The sequence below is a fragment of the Dendrobium catenatum genome, unplaced genomic scaffold, assembly GCF_001605985.2.
Source record: "Dendrobium catenatum unplaced genomic scaffold, ASM160598v2 fragScaff_scaffold_665, whole genome shotgun sequence".
Taxonomy (NCBI): domain Eukaryota; kingdom Viridiplantae; phylum Streptophyta; class Magnoliopsida; order Asparagales; family Orchidaceae; genus Dendrobium; species Dendrobium catenatum.
This window is the reverse complement of record NW_021319127.1, coordinates 741,009-762,370: the sequence shown is the minus strand read 5'-3', so window position 1 is coordinate 762,370 and position 21,362 is coordinate 741,009. Positions and strand designations below refer to the sequence as shown.

Here is a 21,362-nt window from a genome sequence, read left to right as displayed (position 1 = left end):
AAGACCTAGACCGGGAAGAAATCAAAAGAAGGTTGACTGGCATTTTAATGTATTTCCAAAAAAAAATCCATGTCGGTCAAATTCGTATACCAAAGGCTTCAGCCTCAACTTGCATTGGGATTATCTGCAAGCTCCGTAAAATTAAATCCAACCGAAAGGTAGTCGGAAAAAAATCCAAATAGCGGATCGAGATACTGAAGGAAAATGGAGATGAATAATCAAGATGCGTGAGGTGTAGAACCAGTTTCTAGGCGGCGCTTTGCAGAAGGCCTAAGCCGCCATTTGATGATCGAAATGCACGCATCGAGTAGACTGAGGATCTCCTCTGCGTCGCCTATGTCCATCCGGAAAAGCTCAAAAGCGGCGAAAGGTGCAATCCCAAGCCTTCCGGCCCCGATCCTTGTCGCCTTCTTGATAACCTGATTCATATATTAGAGCGGTTGTAAATGGATCAGGCACTCTCACAGTAGTTACTAAATGAATCTGGTTCGTCTGGTTCGTTCATTCTTCAGTGCTATTTCTGACCCGTTGGTAACTAACTGTCATTGTAATTATGAAGTGGGCAGGAGGCATTGGGTCCTATTTCCTGTTTCAGATTATCAAGCTATCAGATCGTCTCGCCATCTGTGTTACTTCTTCTTTAAAGTTTGTATTAGTAGGTTTCTGAGCTCAATCATGATTCATCAACCCCATGGCAGTTTTCATGACTAATAATTCATAGCCCTATGTAAGCTCTGGTTATGTATCAGCAATATTACCCTAAACATTTTCTCTACTCTTAAAGGTGTATCTCAATCTAACCCTCACTACACCACTTGGATTTTTCTTGATCAGAACCTTACAAGTGACCTAAACTATGTTATTTCTCTGTATCTTCTTCCCTATGTGTTGTCTTTAGAACACTATTATAAAATTTGGGATAGTATTGCTCGTCGACTCCAATCCTCAACTCACTCCAAAATCATTCAACTTAAGAATGAGTTGCATAATATTTAATTGAAGGACTTAGCTACGACTAAATATCTCTTACTAACTAAATCCAAAGTGGATGTCATTGTTGCTACCGGCTCTCCTATTTATCCAGAGGATATCATGTATGCATTGAATGGGTTACCCACCCAATATCAAACTTTCAAATTTTCTATTTGCACAAACCTATAAACCTTAAGTCTGGATTATTTATTTACACTTATGTGTAGTGAGGAACTTAATCTTGCTCAAGAGGTCACTCGTGAACTTTAGGCCCTTTAGCTTACTGATAAGACAATAGCTCTTGATGTTGTTCTGAGTTGTAGTTGAGGTCATGCTCGCGGACTCTTCTTGTTTTCTTATAAATGTCCATTGTCTTCCTCCAACAATCCTTATTCTCAAACTACATCTTGTGGAGATAGAACAGCAGCTGCTCATCTTATTTATTAAATTTGTGGAAAACATGGTCACACTGTTATTCGTTGCTTGACAGGCATGATCCAACCTGTAATACCTTTTCTTCTAAACCAGCTCTGTTAACACCTATTGCATCGTCTTTGGTACCGTTAACATCTACTACATCATATTTGGCACCAGATTGGTTCTTTGATAGTGGTGCTTCTACCCACCTCACTTATGATCAGCTACAACTTAGCTCTTCCAAGCCATACACTGGGTCAAATCATGTTTTTTTTTTCTAGGCAATGGTCAATAGCTTCCAATTCACAACACTGGCAATGGTTTACTTCCTATAAACACATGTAACTTGAAACTATCTCAACTCCACCATGTTCCTAACCTTTCATTTAATTTGTTATATGATCATCATCTTGCCATTGATCATCATTACCTTATTTCTTTTTCCTCTCATGGATATATCATCCAGGATATGATGACCAAGAAGGTTCTTCTTCAGATTCCATGCATTAGTCGACTTTGTCCTATTTGTGTTTCATTTGAAGTTGCTCGCTCAACTCCCCTGCTAGCCCTCCTCTCTGTTCGAACTATTCCTGATATGTGGCATCGATGTCTTGGACAATCGTCACACAACACATTATCTTATTTTGCTAAAAACAATAATGTTATTTGTAGTACATTAGATAACAAATTTTTTAATGCTTGTCAGATGGCTAAGAGCCACCACTTGCCTTTTAGTTCAACTTCTACTCATAGTACTTGTTGATACGAATGTCGTGCTCAATAACGAACTGAAATCATCACTTGGAGTGGAGCAGAGCTCAACGGCTACCAACAGCATTACCTGATACTCTGCCAAGTTGTCTCCACTTCTCCCTGCTAGCCGACTGCTTTTATAATTACTCAGGGCAATTCTGTAATTGACTTACTTAGTCATTTCTATTATAAAAACACATGTAATATGCTTTACATTTGAATACAATACAATGCGACTACTGTTCATCGTCTTCTCCCTGTCTTCCGATACATTTGGTGTTCGAATGCTTGGATTCAACATGGTATCAGAGCACTGCACCTAACGGCTCAACTTCGTCATGGGAGACTCCTCTGCTTCAGCTCCTGGCACTCCGCAAGCTCCCGTTCTCACCTTTGATACTTCGGCTACCCCCACAGAGGTCGCCATTCCCGATACCCTCAAGTTTCTTCTAGCAAACATTAAGAATGTTATTAATGTCCAACTTCTTCCCGAAAACTATCCTACCTGGCGCTCTGCCATCTATAAATTGTTTGCAGCAAACAATTTCTCAGGCTATCTGGATGGATCAATTCTCTCACCGACGAAACATCTTCTCACAGCTACCGGTCAGCTTACACTCAATCCGCAATACTCAACTTGGTCTTTAATAGATCAAAATCTTTATGTTGCCTTGTTTTCCACTATCTCAGCTCTGATTCTCCCTTATATCCTCAACTTAGAGACATCTGCCTCCATTTGGAAAACATTGGAAAATCGTTTCTATTCTACCAATCGCTCTTGAGTTATTCAACTCAAAAATGAGCTACAATCTCTCACAATGCAGAACAAAACCATGACTGACTACCTCTCATCCATTAAAGGCATTGTTAATAATATTCGAGCTGCTGGTGGTACCGTGGATAATGAAGATATTCTTCATTACAACTTAAACGGACTCCCACCCTCTTATTAGTCATTCAAGACCACCATTTGGAGCTCCCTTCATCCTATTTCATTAGACGATATGTATTCTCTTCTTCGCAGTGAAGAAGTTCACCAGACTACAGACACTATTCGTGAGATTTCATTTTCCAATACTACATCATCAGACAACCAACTTGCTCTGTTCTCCAACAGAGGCAGGTCCCGTGGACGGTCTTCTTTCACTCGCGGACGTGGTCGATTCTCTTCTTCCAACACTTCCCGCAATCTACCTCGAGCTCCTCGGTTTGAAGGAGACTGTCAGATTTATGGGAAGAGAAGGCATTTTACAGCCAATTGCTGGCACCGTGGCAACTTCAATTACAGTCCTCCATCTTCCTCTTCAAGCATCGCACTAATGGCAGACTTTGACTCTACTCCTTAGTACCTTGACAGTGGCGCTTCATTTCACTTGACACCGGATCCTCTACCTATTTAGCAACCAGTGCCCTACTCTGGCCGTGACCAGGTTTTTGTTGGCAATGGCAATTCTCTCCCTATTCATCATGTTGGCAATGGCCTGCTTCCAACGCCCACTCGTAAGCTTCACCTCAAACATCTTCTTCATGTTCCCAACTTAACACATCGCTTGATTTCCATTTCCAAACTTACACATGATAACAATTGTTCAATAACCTTTGATAAATTTGGCTTTCGTCTTAAGGATACGAAGACAAACAGACCTCTACTCCAAGGATGTTGCCATAACGGCCTTTATACCATCCCTTTTCAACCTTCCATTGTCGCTGTCTCCAGAACTGTTGCTTCACCACGATCAGCTCTTTCTTGGCATCGTCGGCTCAGCCATCCGAATGGACAAACCATGGCTGTTCGCTGGGGTCCTTCCCCTATTTTGTCTTATGATGGATATCGCTATTTTCTGTTAATTGTTGAGGATTACAGTAAATTCTCTTGGTTATTTCTGCTCAAACAAATATCTGATGTTTCCCAATCACTTATTCAGTTTATTACTAAAATTCAAAAAAACTTGAACTCGTCAGTTCGCACAATTCGTAGTGACGGTGGCGGTGAATTCCGCAATAAACTGATACAAAATTTCACCACTACTCACGGCATAACTCATCAATTTACATGTCCTCATACTCCACAACAAAATGGAGTCTCCGAGCGTAAAAATAGACATTTACTCGATACAGCTCGGGCTCTCCTACTCGACGCCAATTTGCCATCTCTTTTCTGGTCCAATGCTGTTCTCACCGTTGCACATCTAATAAACAGGCTACCGTCCTCTAACACCTTCTACCATTCTCCCTATCATCTTCTCCATCAAACTCCACCAGACTAATCTAACCTTCGTCCCTTCGGTTGTCGTTGTTATCCATGGACGAAACCTCTAGCTCCACATAAATTGGTTCCCCGATCCATTCCATGTATCTTCTTAGGCTACCCTGAAAATCAAAAAGGTTTCAAGTGTTTTGACCCAGACACTTTTAAATTATTCTCTTCCCGCCATGTCATCTTTGATGAAAACTCATTTCCCTCCATTTCTATTCCTCCACCTATTATCCCACCAACACCGTTTACTCTTCCATATTTTCCTCCAACTCAAAATCATCCCATGTCATCTACATTTGAATCACCACCTATGCCGGCTGCTCCTTCTACCTCTACTTCAACCAACACCTCCCTCCCACACCCAACTATAGTTTCTCCTCCCACCACCACTTCCTCCTCCACTACTACTCCACTCCCACCACCCTCCCGACATCCCATGATAACTCGATTTCAGACTGGAACTCTTAAACCCCCCACCATTCTTGATCTGGCTCATACTACCCTTCCAGTCCCTTCCTGCTTTAGCATTGCCAATAAAGATCCCAACTGGCGCAAAGCAATGTCAGATGAATTCCATGATCTTTAGGCTCAAGGTACCTGGTCCCTCGTTGCTCCACCAATTAACCATCAGATCATCGGCTGCAAATGGATTTACAAACTGAAATTTTTATCTGATGGCACCATTGCTCGCCATAAGGCACGTCTCGTCGCACAGGGCTTTAAACAACAATATGGTATAGACTATCTTGAGACATTCAGTCCGGTTATGAAGTTTACGACTGTTCGCCTTTTGCTTCTTGTTGATCTGCATCACGGCTGGGAAGTTCATCAACTTGATGTGATGAATGTCTTTCTTCACAGCAAATTAGATCAGCCTATCTATATGTCTCAGCCACAAGGCTTCGAGGATCCCAATTACCCCACTCATGTCTGCCTACTCCACAAGGCCATTTACGTCCTTAAACCGCTCCTCGTCTCTGGTTTTCCACACTCTCGGCATACCTCAAATAGCAACAATTTCTTACCAGTTCGGCTGATGCCTCCTTCTTCTACTACCACAATGACTCTGTTCACATATATATCCTAGTTTATGTCGATGACATTCTCATTATGGGTAGTGATTCAATATTTATTTTCCAGCTCATCTCCAAGCTGCAACAAAACTTTCAAACGAGGAACCTCGGCCTACTGTCCAAATTCCTTGGCATTGATTTTCATCGCTCGGTCACAGGCTATCATCTATCTCAAGGCTCCTATATTCAGGATCTTCTCCACACGGCCTCTATGTCAAATTGTAAACCTCTCCTCACGCCACTCCCGTCAAAGTATCCTACCGATCCTGAACTTCAACTTTCGTTTGCTCAACCCGAGCTTTTTCGGACTCTCGCGGGCTCGTTATAGTATCTCACCTCCACACGCCCTGATATCACATTGTTGTAAACAAATTGTGCCAACATATGCACAATCATCTTCAACTACATTTTCAGCTTCTCAAATGCATTTTGCGTTCTGTACAAGGCACTTCGGATCATGCTCTTGTTCTTCCTAAGACCGACTTAGCACTTTCTGCTTACTCGGACTCCGACTGGGCCGGTGATCAATTAGATCACAAATCAACAACTGGCTATTATCTGTTTCTCGGCTCCGCTCTGCTCTCCTGGTCTGTTAAAAAATAGTCCACAGTAGCATGATCATCTACGGAAGTTGAATACCGGTCTATGGCTGCTGCCGCCGCCGACATTATCTGGACAAGGCGTTTTTACGAAGATTTTCTCATACAACTTCCCCCAACTGAGCTTTTCTGTGATAATATATCTGCAATGTCAATTGCCTACAATCCAATCTTCCACGCCCGTACCAAACATATTGAGGTTGATCACCATTTCATCCGTGATTGCATTCAACTTCAGCATATTGTCGTTCGACACATCTCTACACTTGATCAACCTGTGGATATCTTCACCAAATCCCTCTCATCTTCTCGCCTTCTTGATAACCTGATTCATATATTGGAGCGGTTGTAATGGATCAGGCACTCTCACAGTGGTTACTAAATGAATCTGGTTCGTCTGGTTCGTTCATTCTTCAGTGCAATTTATGACCCGTTGGTAACCAACTGTCATTGTAATTATGAAGTGGGCAGGAGGCATTGGGTCCTGTTTCAGAATATAAAGCTATCAGATCGTCTCGTGATCTGTGTTACTTCTTCTTTAAAGTTTGTATTAGTAGGTTCCTGAGCTCAATCATGATTCATCAACCCCTTGCCAGTTTTCATGACTAATAACTCATAGCCCTATGTAAGCTCTGGTTATGTATAAGCAATATTACCCTAAACATTTTCTCTACTCTTAAAGGTGTATCTCAATCTAACCCTCACTACACCACTTGGATTTTTCTTGATCAGAACCTTACAAGTGACCTAAACTTTGTTATTTCTCTGTATCTTCTTCCCTATGTGTTGTCTTTAGAACACTATTATGAAATTTTGGATAGTATTGCTCATCGACTCCAATCCTCAACTCACTCCAAAATCATTCAACTTAAGAATGAGTTGCATAATATTTCAATGAAGGACTTAGCTATGACTCAATATCTCTTACTAATTAAATCCAAAGTGGATGTCATTGTTGCTACCGGCTCTCCTATTTATCCAGAGGATATCATGTATACATTGAATGGGTTACCCACCCAATATCAAACTTTCAAATTTTCTATTTGCACAAACCTATAAACCTTAAGTCTAGATTATTTATTTACATTTCTGTGTAGTGAGGAACTTAATCTTGCTCAAGAGGCCACTCGTGAACTTTAGGACCTTTAGCTTACTGATAAGATAATAGCTCTTGTTGTTGTTCTGAGTTGTAGTTGAGATCATGCTCGCGGACTCTTCTTGTTTTCTTATAAATGTCCATTGTCTTCCTCCAATAATCCTTATTCTCAAACTACATCTTGTGGAGATAGAACAACAGCTGCTCATCTTATTTATTAAATTTGTGGAAAACATGGTCACACTGTTATTCGTTGCTTGACATGACCCATTGAGCCTACTCTAGGTGGCCAATCCATAGGTCCACTTGAGCTAGGAATTAGCCCAAAGTGACCAAATCCACCTTGCAATGAACTAACTTTAACTCCTAGGCTTTATCAAGCCAAATTAACACTTGCATTGCATAACCTTAGGTTTGTGCACCCACTATGGGTGACCTTGCCCTTGGATTAACTTGGGTCAAGAGCTAGGTAACCTAAATTACCTAGATATCACTTTCTTGAGCCACATTATCTAATTGGTCTTCACTAGACCCAATTAACTCAGACATTGGGCTTAAGATCCTTCCAGCTACCTTTCCACATCAGCCCCCCTAGGTGATGGCCAGAGGTGGTCAAAAAAATTAAAACTAACCCCTTAGAGGTCCCCTCTTCATATGAGACAAACCTGGCCTCCCACAACCTGAGCCAGCCACCATTTGGCTTAGTGAATGTTCCCTGATGGTTCCCTCTAGCTAGTAGCCATCTAGGGAGCCTCCCTGAATAATCCCGAACATTGAAAGCCATTTAGGAGGTCTGAATAGGGAAAACCCACCAAATGCCTCCCATTACCTCCTTTCATTTAAAAAATATTCCCCAGAGCTCCACAAATCTCCCTTGAGCTTCCCAACTCCTCTGGTGCCCATCTCTAGTGAGTTTGAGTGAGCTCCAACGAAAGCTCTTTGCCTAAATGCCAAATCTGCCTCTAGTGCTCCTCCAACCATAATATCTTGAGGAGAAATGTTTCTGGCAATCATGTGAACTTGCTGAAAGCAAGTTTGAGGCATTTGGAGCACAATCCCGAGCTCCATAGCTAGGCAGTGTAGTCAAGTGTGAAGTGAGCCTTTAAAATAATTGGATTTTTAACTATTGGATTGAAGGTTCACATGTTGATGATGCTCTCTATAAAATTTTATACAATCCACTAGTTAGATATCTCAAATCACGTCAGAATACTCTCATTGTTGAGAAGCCCCGTGGTAGGTGGAAGATGTAATCAGAGCCATTGATATTGATCAACAGATTTGATTAGATCTTGTGATCTCAGAGCAAATTAAATTGTAGCTGCATTATCTCATATCAGATGACTATGGTTAATTTTACATTTTACCATTAGCTAACAATCATTAGCCAACCAATCACTCAACGTCGCGTGTTAAAGACTGATGTTGTAATTGGTTAATAAAAAAATAAAAAATTAACAAAACTTCAAAAAATTATAACTCCTCACACATTTGTCCAAATATGTTGTTCCTAAGCTTATTACAAAGGTATTGAGAATTTCTACAAAATCCCTAAGGTTTGAAATTAAAATTCCTAAAGTAATTAGGGTACTTTAAGAAATACCCCCTAGGGTATTTTGGGAATTACAAACCCTAATCAACTCACCATTACTTGAAATTTATGGGAATTAATATTTAGCATGTTTTTGTATGCACAAAATTAATTGCATCTATTTAAGGTCTCTAAGGGCTTTATTTGGCCAACTTGAGTTCATGGATTAGGAATTAACCCATGAAATGAAAGTGGTTGAACTCCTTTTCTAATGAGATTTAGGTTTTAATTTTCTATGGATTGAATGTGCTTGGTCAAAGGGTTATAAAACCTCTGATTATAGCCCAATCCCATATTTAGTTTGGCCTAAATAAATCCCTAAGTTCATTGTTGTATTTTCTTTAGGTGATTAATTTATCAACTTAGGAGGTCCACCATGAAGCCAATTTAAATGGGCTTGAAGCATAGGTCTTGGTGGACCTATGTTTTAAATTTCATTGCAATAGAATATTATTTGGTCCATCATTAAGTGATCTCAAAATTTATTTACATAATTATCCTATAATTTTATTTAATTCATAACTAATTCAAATTGAATCCAAAAACTTCTTTCTAAGGCTCGAATTCTTCATAACAAAACTCCAAAAAAGAGAAAAATAAAAGCCCCATCAATTCCTAAACAAATTTAGAGTAATTTAAAAATTAAATAAATAATTAAATAAATTTATTAATGAATCAAATAAAATAATTAAAAATAATTAAAATGTGAAAGTGGTTCAAAACACTTGACATATCACCAAGGGTCATTGCTGACATTTGAGAGAAATTTCAAGAAGTTTGGAATTGATTTGGAACAAAAAAAATGAAAAACCCTAATTACCCTAATTAAATATTTCATTAAAAAGCGATGAATTTTAAAAAATCATAACTAATTCAAGGAAAATCCAATTTACTAAGACTAAATTGTACTAAATTAGAAATAAAGTCTAATATTTATTAAAAATATAAAACTTCCAGAACTTATATTGTCAACTTAAAGTCAAGCCTAAGGGCAATAAAAAAAATATAGTAAGCTTAATCAAACTTTCAAAATTAAAAAGTAAATCAACTTAATGAACTTAAAATCAATAATGAATAAATAATAATCATAAACTAAAACAAATTAAATAATGAATAAGACTAACTAAATAATATGATAATTGTTAGGTAACTCTAGCCTACGAGGTTATTAATTTAGCCCCTAAGAGGATGAAATAAATCTCATGACCCTGATGTAAATAAAAGTAATTATCACTCAATGCAAATGCATAATTAATAAATTACTAATTAATTGAGTCAATTTAAAATCAACAAACTAAATTAAACCTAAATCAAGGGATAAATGCTAGGTAATTTAAGCCCACAAGGATATTAAGTTATCCCCAACGAGGGTAAAATAAATGATCATAGTGTAAAAAAGGCAATTATCATTTAACTTAAATAATCAGTGATAATTATTAATAAAATAAAACCTTATACCCTTTGCTTGATTCCCTTTGGAGAGTTAAGGTATATTGTCTTGGAAGGCTTAAGGACTAAAACACTTATTTAAAATTATGGACTTTAGAAAATTAATAATTAATCAAATTTAATATTTAAAACTTATTTTAAAATGAATATTAAAATGTTAAAATTTAAACTTAAATTAAATGTCCTTTAGCCTAAAACAAATCAAAATAAAGTGTTTGATAAATCAAACCAATATCAAGCTTATGAAATATCCAAACTACACAACCCTCTTTAACAAAATATAGATTGCTTGATAGGACAACCAACTTTAACTATAGGCTAGACTACTATTCTTTTATGAGTTTTATCTTGAATGTGGAATATATTTATGGTTTTGATGAATAAATGTTATATCCTTTATTGTTCTTTCTTTTAATATGCCATGAAAAGATTTTAATATGATCAATGATGGGTGTTTAGATTTTCCTAAGTTAGGAATGATCTGAATGTTAATAATTTTTTTTGCGAGTTTTCATGCTTATGCAGGGCTATAAAAGAGTGCTAATTGAAATATAAATTAATACAATTTTTTGCAATTGCTTTCGTAGCTTAGCACCTTAAAAATTAATAAACATGGCCAAGTTGATGTATTTATTCAAAATGAGCAAGTGATTAATATGTTTGGGCTTTCTATGAATGATTTTCTATATGAATTACTTTTATTAGCTAACATGCAAGGAATATAGAGTCTCTTTTAAATTTCTATATGTGATATGATTTAAGAGTTGTGAAAGTTTATAAAATAAAGCTTTTTCTCAATGATTTAGAATCCAAAGAGGAGAGAAACATCCATTAGGGGGAGAGTTCTTTGCATTTGGATATTCAAAACTAGATGAATTAAGGACACCAAAGAAAGAAGCTAAGGAAACTTGAAGATAAAAGGGTTATACTTTAAAATGAACTTGCATCATTTTGTCAGAGTAGATTCTATGTGTTTTTGGTGGGGCCTGGCCACCTTTACATTCTGCAAACCCTAATTTGTAATTAAGTGGCATTTATCACATGGCATGTAATTTTTATTATTTGGTTTGCTTTTGGTTTTACAAGTTTTATTTTTACATTACTTATGCATTAAAAATTGCCTTTTTATAGGTTTAATTCTTGTATACTCTGTTTTAGCCTAGATTTCATTAGGTTTTGATGAAAAAAATTATTCTACTTATAACTAAATAAAAGAGATTAAGCTCATATAGAAAGATAAATGTTCTTAAGAAGTAAGCCAAAGCATGATTGGGGTTCTCACACATTCATATTTTTCTTCTCTCCTTGCTAGGCACCCCACTATGGGTCGTGGCAGACCTCCCAATCTATTGAGAGATTATTAGGTGTGGAGTGCAGACGGGGAGAACCATCCACAACAAGCATTGGGTACCTAGCTAGGTACCACTCGGTACCGCTGGGTACCGCTGGGTACCAGTACTTGTGCGGACGGTGCACACTCCGCACCTAATAATTTTTCCAATATATTAGAGTGTAGTTTTATTTTGGGGATGTTGTGCTCTCTAGGAAAAAAAACCTATTTTATATGTCTTTTTTAAAGTTCACAACATATCATTTTTTGCATAAAGGGTCAATTTGCATTCATTGCACTAAAAAAAAATTAAAGGTAATTAAAATTTAATAGTATCAAGCATAACCATGCCACTCATAAGTAAAGGGACCACTTAGGAAATTCTATAGATGTCGGCTCCAAATTTTTAAAAACTTAAATAACAGCCTACCCATATTTAATGAGTCTGGAATCATGGATTTAAAGTGTTTAGGTGGTTTAGCTGGCTTTCCAATCTAGGCTAATGAAGTCTAAAGTGCATTAGAATAGGTTCAGGTTACTATTATGTACTGAACCAACTTAGATCCAAGATTGGAGGTAGACCACAAATCTTAAATCCTTACTATCATGAATATAATTTCAATTGTCTAATGAAATTCCAACTAAAATTTAAAATCTCTTCTAACTAAAATATTAAAGCCCAATGTAGGATAGATTGGAACAGTTCTGAATTGTTTCAGAATCTTAAAGTGTTTCCTACTTATCCTTTTGCCTCCAAAATAAGTGCTAAAAATTTGATTCGATCCAACTTGAAAATCCAACTACTCTCCTTTCATATCACTCAAAAAATTCTAATGAAATGTCAATCACTATTCTAATTGAAAGTATTTGTAAGAAATTCAAGTTCCCTACGTTCCAATTAGCCATAAAGGCTTGCCTTTATGGGAGACTTAAGACCCCAAATTAAAGTAAACCTCATTTTTATTTGTTTACTAAATAAAAATGAGGGAAATTATCATCTTAATAAAATAAAGGATTAAAAAAAGATTCAACATCATAATCATTATGATCAAATTCTCAATAACAAATGATATGTTTGTCCTCCAAGATAAAATAATTTTTCTCACTATGAATTGGTTATGAAGATAATGATGAAGTATCCTAATTATTGTACCTAAATATATGATTGAGCATAATTTTAACCCTATAGGGTCGTGTGTAATTCTCCCTTTAGTATAACTATAATAATAAGAACATATATTATATTTATGTAATCTGAACCACATTGAGAATAATATATTTAACTCTCGAGGCAATATATTATTCATAATGCTACTTCCGATTACACAAATATAAATTAAACCCCCAAAGTCTACATTTTTTTTTTTCAAAAACAACTACATTGATTGCATCAAAAATAGTTGCAAACATCATTCCATGTGTTTTTCTCAGATATCCTTCTTCCTAGAATGGTTTTTGCTACTTTGATCCCTCCACTGGCAAGTTTTACACATCTCACCATGTAATTCTTAATGAATATATATATATATATATATATCCCTATTAGCAACTCTATACATCCATTTCCCATGCACCTACTTATTTAATTTATATTTTTGTGAAACATTTGGGCCAATTAAGACAAACTCACAGACGCTAGACTCAAACCTAAAACCTTTTAGTTAGTATCCAAAGCTCAAAATAATAGACCAAGATGAGATGTGTTAATTTATATATTTAATGTATAAGTTTTATTATTTATATAATAATTAAAGTAAGGATATTCTCAAAACACTTGCTCTATCTTGCAAATGAGTCCATTGTTATTAGAGGTGTAAATGTCACAACCTAACCCGATAAGACTTCCTGATTTGACATATCCTATCATGTTGAGATGTGATAGGCTAATCCTAAGATCTAGTTTTAAAAATGTTTCAAAATTATTCTTCTAATTTAAATTTTTTAAAAATTATAAACTATAGAGCTACTACAAACATTCACAGTACTATAAATAAACTTACCCATAAGATTGTTTTTATTTCATCAAAATATATATATGGATACTATAGTACATGACTATCAAATAGAAGCTAATTAAAGAACAGAAAAAGAAACTAGCTATGACTGTACAAACATCAAAATAGAGAAATATTTATCAAATTATATTTGATCTTGAGTGTTAATTAACAAGTTCCTTCTATTTTTCATATCATAAAAATCAGAAGAAAAACCATAATGAACTACAACAGCTCAATATGCTACATAAATTGATTTAATTTTTCCTTACCAAGCGCCATGGCACTACTCTCTTAAGTGCTATAGAGTTAGTTTTTATCTCTACAGTACTGATGGCATTGTTGTCAATAAGTCCTACTTTCATAACTTATACATTATGACATTTTATTGAGCGTTGTAGTGTTATTGCCAACACCACAGTGTTAGGTCAAAATTATTATTTTGACCGTTAAAGCATCATATCGGTAGTCTTTATCAGTGCCCAATGCTCATACTTGTCAAGTTCCACTATGTTTCCTAGTAAAAAAAAAATTGGCACTTTATTTCTTGTCTACACCACAACGCTACATGTACCATGCTACAACAACATTTTTCTATTTAACTCTTTGTCATTTTTTATATTTTAAGTGCTGCAACACTCGTGATGTTTATATACAAGGTGCATATTTAGGTTTTTGTTCATTATGTTCTTTCTTATATTCCCTCCATTTTTATGTATTTTTTAGCTTTATAAGAAATGGCCCGATAAATATTAAACAAGAAGCTATCTTCATCATCCTATAATAAGAGCACATTTATTTTAGTTGATGTTGACTAAAGGTATGGGATGATAATGTTATCCAAGCAGTTAATCAATGAGAGAGGCTTCTAAAACCCAGGAGAAAAACTAATGAAAATTATTATATACAAGATTTGGAAGCAGTTTTGTGATGATCCCCTATGCAGTAGTTGTCAATATTGTGAGGGAATTTTTCACCAATGGGAAATAGGCTATGGATAATAGGTGTTATGTGTGAGGTAAGTGGATACCCTTTAATCCTATAACCATCAATCATCTTTATAAGCTTATAAATTTTAAGCTTGATGAGTATACCCCTTTTTCTTGTTCCTTTGATTCTGAGGAAATTTTGAGTGTTTTGTCTTAGTCTAATTGTGGAGCTACATGAAATAAAAGGGAGAATAAAATTATTAATTTTATTGTAACTTGTTTAACCCAAATATCCAAGCCTTGGCATTACTTTATTTCTACTCAACTTTTAAATAGCAAAAATATTAGCGAGATAACCAATGAATGTGTTGTTCTTAATTATGCTATTTAGGTTGGGTATACCATTAATGTGGGAAAGCTTATTCGTTCTTCCTAGACTTATATTATTAGAGGCACTACTCCTAAAGGTTTGGGGCATCATTATCTTATTTATACTTTATATGTAAATGTTGGTGTGAGGCGACATCCTAGTGAAGAGTAAATGTTTTCTATTTCAGCCCTCACCAAAAGAAAAATTGAGAGTTTTAAAAGATTAGGTGAAGAGGAGGGTGGTCCTAGTGAGCCTTGTTTAGCTAGTTGGCCCACCAGTAGCCATAGTAGGATGTTTAAGAGGAGTTCCTTTATAGATAATTTAGACCAGTTACATTTCCCTACTGCTCTAGAGTACCAAGCATTTGTTTGGACTAAATTTAATGTTGATGATGACGAGGAGGAGGAGGATCATGACTCTGAGTGATAGGAGTCATTTTTTTCTTTTATTGGTTATTATTGGCATGCTTGAGAGAGAGATAGAGAAAAGAGAGTTGTTTGGATCTACTTTTAATCATAGCTTACTTTGTCCTTTATTTAATTTTCAGCTCTTTTGCTTGGGGGGATCCCATGATGTTGTGAGAGTGATATTGTGTTATGTCCATGAGCGTTATTGTTGTCATTATGATGAGAATATATCTTATGGATCTTGGATGGAGATGGATTAGAGAAATAATGGTTCGTACATTGGTTATCTTATATTTGTTTACATAGATATATTATAGTGTACGTGAGCTTATTATCACTCAAATAAAAAAGCATGCTTATTTCATATTCAATTTTTACTCGTTCTTATGTAATTTTATTCTATTGTTTATATTTAATTCAATTTTCCATTTATGCTTAATTGTTGAGCATTATTCTCTACATAGAGCTTGCACTTTGATTGATTATTTAGCTAGAATAAAAAGCAAAATAAAAAATTTATAAAATTAAGATAATAAAAAAATAGCTAATAGTTTGAATGAATAATGTAAAATAATTTAAAATTTTAAAATCTTAATAATTAACTAATATAAATCACTTAAGCTATTGACCTATTTTAAATTTAGAAACTATACGCTAATACACTGACTATTGAGTTGAAGAATGAATAATTAAGGTTAGTGAAAAGAAGTGGGTAGCTTAATTTAGGGGGATTTTAGTAAACTTAAATATAGAATTAGTAGTCTTATTAAATCATTACATTAAATCAAGTAGGATTACATGAGGATGAAAAGTGAAACTGATATTCAAAATCATTAAATATGTACTCCACAGTACTATAACAAAAGTGAAAAATATAAAAAATCATAAAAGGAAATATAAAAAAGGAAAAAGTTGAGTGCATTCAAAAGTTGGTATCTATTGAAGCTTTAGTCCAAAATCATCCTAATACTTAAATTAAATATAAGATAACTGAACTAATATAAATGATTGTGCACTATTAAATGCTCAATTTAATTATATACACAACTAATTTCTAAATAATATATTATTCATTTCCGAAATCGAAAGCCAATCTTACACTTACACTCGTAGTGGATAGGTTCAATACACGCAATAGCAAGGGTAAATGATTGAGATAATTGTTATGAACTTTCAAATTCTAATTATAACTTTATTCATTTCAAATTATGTTTAGGCTGTGATATATATTATATCTTATATTTTAGTAATTTTAAATTATTAAATTTTATCTTGGCTATTAAGTTAATTTATATGATGATTTCACCATTGCTTAATGACAACAAGAGTTTAAATTCAAAGAAATTTATTAAGTGTAAATTGTGTATTATTCATTGTGTTAAAATTTAGTGAAAATATGTTATTTTAGTTATATTTGTACAAGAACTATTCAAGAATAGCTAAAAATTCAAAAGTATTAAACGACCACCAAAGCACCCACAGACTCAACATCGCGACATTGTCATCTACAATGCCCTAATGTCTATTTTTAATATTACAACACTGGTCTCTTAAGAGTTTAAGGAAAAAATTAATGCCCCAATAGAGTCAAGGTTTGCATCGGAACACCTCACAATGTCACTGCGCTAAAAATCATCACTATAGCATTAGGGTCTCAAGAAAATGAGCATCAGAGTGCATATCATCACAACACCGTGGCACCAAATTATACTTTCAAGCAACAAAATGCTCAACTTTTATAATGCTATGGTGGAGCAGTGGTCAAAATGAAGAGCAGCGCTGACTTAGCCAAAAGATGCACCATTTCAAATATTAATTATGCCAGGTCTGTAAAGCGTCACAGTGGAGCAAGCAATACAGTGTTGAGGTATTAGTTCATTTCATACCACCGTGGTACAGCCATGTCGAGCGCCATCGAACTTGAGGCTATTTTTGTACTTATTTAAATAGTTTTTCAGTTCTTTTGTAAGAGTGTTCTATCATTTTTAGTATAGTTTTGTACTTTTGAGTTTCTTCCTTTAGTTTCCCATTGAGGAAAGTTTAAGGGAGGCTTGGGAAGTGCAAGATACTTTAATTGGGAGATCTTAGCTTGTATTGTATATGCAATTCTATTATTGGAAGGAGTGTATAGAATATCAATTGATCCTTTTGGGTGCCACTTTTTTTTTTTTAATTCTCTTGTATCTTTTTCGTATATTAATGAAATTAACATGAGTTTGCTTTTTTATGTTAGTAATGTTTGGCTAAATATTTGAGTTTTGGGTTAATGATGTAAACACATAACAAGTACTAATATATACACATGTACTTTGAATTATTTTATAGACGATTTCAATATCTCTCATTCTTAATTTAATGTATACAATGGTCATGTATGTGGTTCATATCTAATGTAATTTATTACCTCGATGGAGGAATAGAGGATAAATAGAAGTAATGAAATGGAAGGTTGGCATATAGGATGTTAAATCTTCTAGGTTCTATGGATATGTTAAAATTATAGAAAGGTAATAAACCTTCCTTTTCACCCCTACAAGCTCGACAAAGATCTAGGGATGCATATGCTATGATTCACATCTAAAATTAAAAGTCTCATTTGGAAAACTATGTTATCTTGCATTCATTAGTCCAAAACATTTTATTTTTCTTAGTATCCATTTTTTTTGCAAGCCTCCATTAAGTGAAAAAAAAAACTAAAAAAATATCCATTTTACATTCAACAGGATAAATTATGCATTTAGATTAAATAGTAGTAGTTTAATTACAATTAAGCAGAATATTTTCTCATGAGATAAACACTCTTCTCTATCATATTATTATTTGAACATCATCTATACTTGCGTATTTAGTAGGCTTTCATTATTCTTATATCCAAAAAATCTAAGCATAGTCATATTGCATGCTAGTTTTGTGTGTAGCTTGCACCATCCACGACATAGTCAAACTTTCGCCCCATCACTTTATAATGATTTTAATGAGATCATATGAAAATCATTTTCTTACTTTCAGGCCAGTTATCTTGGAAATAAATATTTAAATACGACTTTGTGAATCCTCTATTAATTCTTAACGAGCATTATGTGAGAAGTTAGCTTTATTTTGCACAAATATTTTTACAATAAAAAAATAATAGTTGAAGTTCACTGGATGTAATAAAAGTTCCCATTTTAAGAATCCAAGCATATGGGATTTTGTTAAACTTTGTTGAAGTTCACACCAAGACATCAAAGGTTCTCATAAAAAAATGAAGAAAATGTTTAGGTTTATTGAAGACGACGAGCTGAACAAGAACATCAAATTGATTTGTGCCTAAATGAATTGAGTTAGCAATGTCGAGCTATATGACTTCATTGTTGACAAGAATATTATTGTATTTGATCAGGAATTTTTATATCTAATTTACATGAAAAGATAAATGTTATTGATTTTATATTTTTGAAATTTTTAATAACAAAAGCCTACCTATTTTTGTTGTCTAAGCAACTGCATAATCTTCCATATTTTTGAAAAAAAAAATAAATTCAGAATTTCTAATATCTATTGGAATAATTTGATGGCCAGTGTCATTTGCCTTGCATGCCAAATCACTGGTAATCTCATTCCCATGGAATATATTGATTTTATTGTCACAAGAACCTTACAAGAGATTTATTGAAAGTAACAAAATTTTACTATTGATATTGTTAATATTTCTTTTTTAAGAAATATTATTTTAGCAAAGATATTGTGGACAGTACGAATCACACAACACTTTCACTTTTTAACTTAGTATATTTGCATAATGTTAAATTATTATTTTTGTAATTGAATTTTCAGACATCTTTTGAAATATGGATTGATTGCTAGTCGGTATATATTTAATTGATTTCTACCATTGTCAGATCCCAAGTCCTATATGAGAAAAGTGGATGTTTGTGTTAGTTAGTCGATAGCCATCGTAAAACTTGTCAAATATTAATGACATGAATCCTTTAATACATTGTGTTAATGCTAGGGTAATCCCTGAAAGCGACGCATTGTTTGGCCTGAATACAGTGAAAAGTATGCAAGGGCCGTTACACCGGGGCCCGGGTACAATATTAAATAGGCAAGGGTTCCCACATCATGAATGAATATGGAAAAAGAAACAAGTCCATAATACAAAAAATTTGGATAGGAACTTGGTTTATAGGTACCCTTACAAGTAAATTAATGAAATTAATAGATATTATGATTCTTAGGAAAATAAATATTCAATGCATTCGGGAAACTAAATTGGTTAGAGATCGAGAATGCTAAGGAAATTGATAGTTTATGATTTAAACATTGGTATTATGGTAAGAGTCATACTAGAAATAGTGTAAGTGTGATTATATATAGGAGTTTAAAGGATAATGTTATAAAAATTAATAGAATTGTAGATAGAATTATATCTTTAAAGATTATTGTTGATGTTAGAATTATTAATATTATAAGTGCTAGCTTAAGGATTGGATATGAGTTCAAAATTAAAATTCTAAAATGACTTGGAAGAATTAACACAAAAGATATGTCTTGAGGAAATTTTTTTTATTGGAAGAGATTTAAATGGATATGTTGGTAGAGAGGTAGATGATTTTAAAAGCATTCATGATGGTTATGAGTTTAGGGTGACTAATGAATATGTCAAGATCATATTAGATTTTTCTTTAATTTATGATTTTATAATTGCTAATATCTTTTTTAAGAAAAGAGATGAGCATCTCATCACTTATAAGAATGGATATAATAAAACTCATATTAATTATTTTCTTATAAGAAAAATAGATCTTTTAGATTGCAAAAATTATAAAGTTATTCCAAGTGAAAATTTATATCCCCAACATTGCTTATTAGTTTTGTACCTTAAGATGAAGGGGCAAAAAATAACAAATGAAGTAAAACGTTGTTTTATGATTAGATGTGGGCATTTAAAAAAAATTAATAAAAATATTTTTGAGAGTAGGATACTATATCTTAAATTTTTTTTCTGTGCATGAGGAAGCTAATATTATGTGGTAAAAAGTAGCCAGTGATATAAAGAATGTTGCAAAATATGTTTTTGGATTATCAAAGGGAAAAGCTCATAATAGTAAAAATAGTTGGTGGTGGAATCAAAATGATTAAGAAAAGATAAAAAATAAGAAGATTTTTCATAAAAATTAGTTTAGATGTAAAAATTCTGATAATTGGAAAATATATAAAAAGACCCATGAGAAGTCTAAGAAAACAATATGCGATGAAAAGATGTTAGCTTTTAATGATTTATATAATAGATTGGATACCTAGGATGGTGATATATATATACATACATATATAAGTTAGCCAAAAAAATAGTTAAAAGTAGTAAGGATTTAGTTTAAGTGAAGTGTATTAAGGATGAAGATCAAAAAATGCTTTTACTAGAAGAAGTTATTCAACAAAGATGGATACGATATTTTTATAAACTCTTTAATGAATATTATGAGAATGAGATTCACTTTAGTGACCTTAGCACCCTAAATGAAAATAATGATTTTTGTTTTTATCGACGTATTAGTTAAACAAAAGTTAAAAAGGCTTTAAATAAAATGAAGTTTAAAAAAGCTATTGGACATGATGATATCCCAATAGAGATATGAAAATGCTTAAGAGAAGAAGGAATTTCTTGGATTAATAAAATTATTAATATTATTTTGAAGACTAAAAGGATGCCATATGAGTGGAGAATGAGCATGTAGATTCCTACTTTTAAGAATAAAGGTGGTGCACAAGATTGTGCTAATTATAGAGGAATTAGGTTAATGTTTCATACATTAAAACTATGGGAGAGAGTTATAAAGCATAAATTGTGGCATGATACTAACCTTTCTCAAAATCAATTTGGATTAATGCTTGGTAGGCCTACTATGGAAGTTGTACATTTATTGAGAAGTTTGATAGAAGTATAGAGAGAAAAAGGAATATTTACATATGATATTTATTGATTTAGAAAAAGCATATGATAAAGTTCCAAAAGAAGTGTTATGGAGAGTTCTAGAAATGAAAGAGATTAATAATGCTTATATTCAAGATTTCAAGTCATTAAAGATATGTATGCAAGAGCTGTTACTTGTGTCTAGACACAAGGTGGTCTAACCAAGTATTTT

The 21,362-nt window shown here is 33.8% G+C and overlaps 1 protein-coding gene across 3 annotated transcripts in view; it reads right to left on the bottom strand.

The window, feature by feature from the left end:
- Positions 1–6,499, bottom strand: part of LOC110111314 — a 60,919-nt gene extending 54,420 nt beyond the window's left edge. The window contains exons 1-2 of one of the 3 annotated variants that reach the window (XM_020843122.2): positions 6,397–6,499; positions 242–419 (exon numbers count right to left, since the gene is read on the bottom strand). In XM_020843122.2, coding sequence (XP_020698781.1) covers positions 242–419; positions 6,397–6,405 — 187 coding nt within the window. In that variant the 5' untranslated portion in view covers positions 6,406–6,499. Of the gene's footprint in view, positions 1–241; positions 474–6,396 lie in introns of those variants that run through there. The other 2 variants (XM_020843123.2, XM_020843124.2) reach the window with 2 other exon arrangements.
- Positions 6,500–21,362: the final 14,863 nt, after the last annotated feature.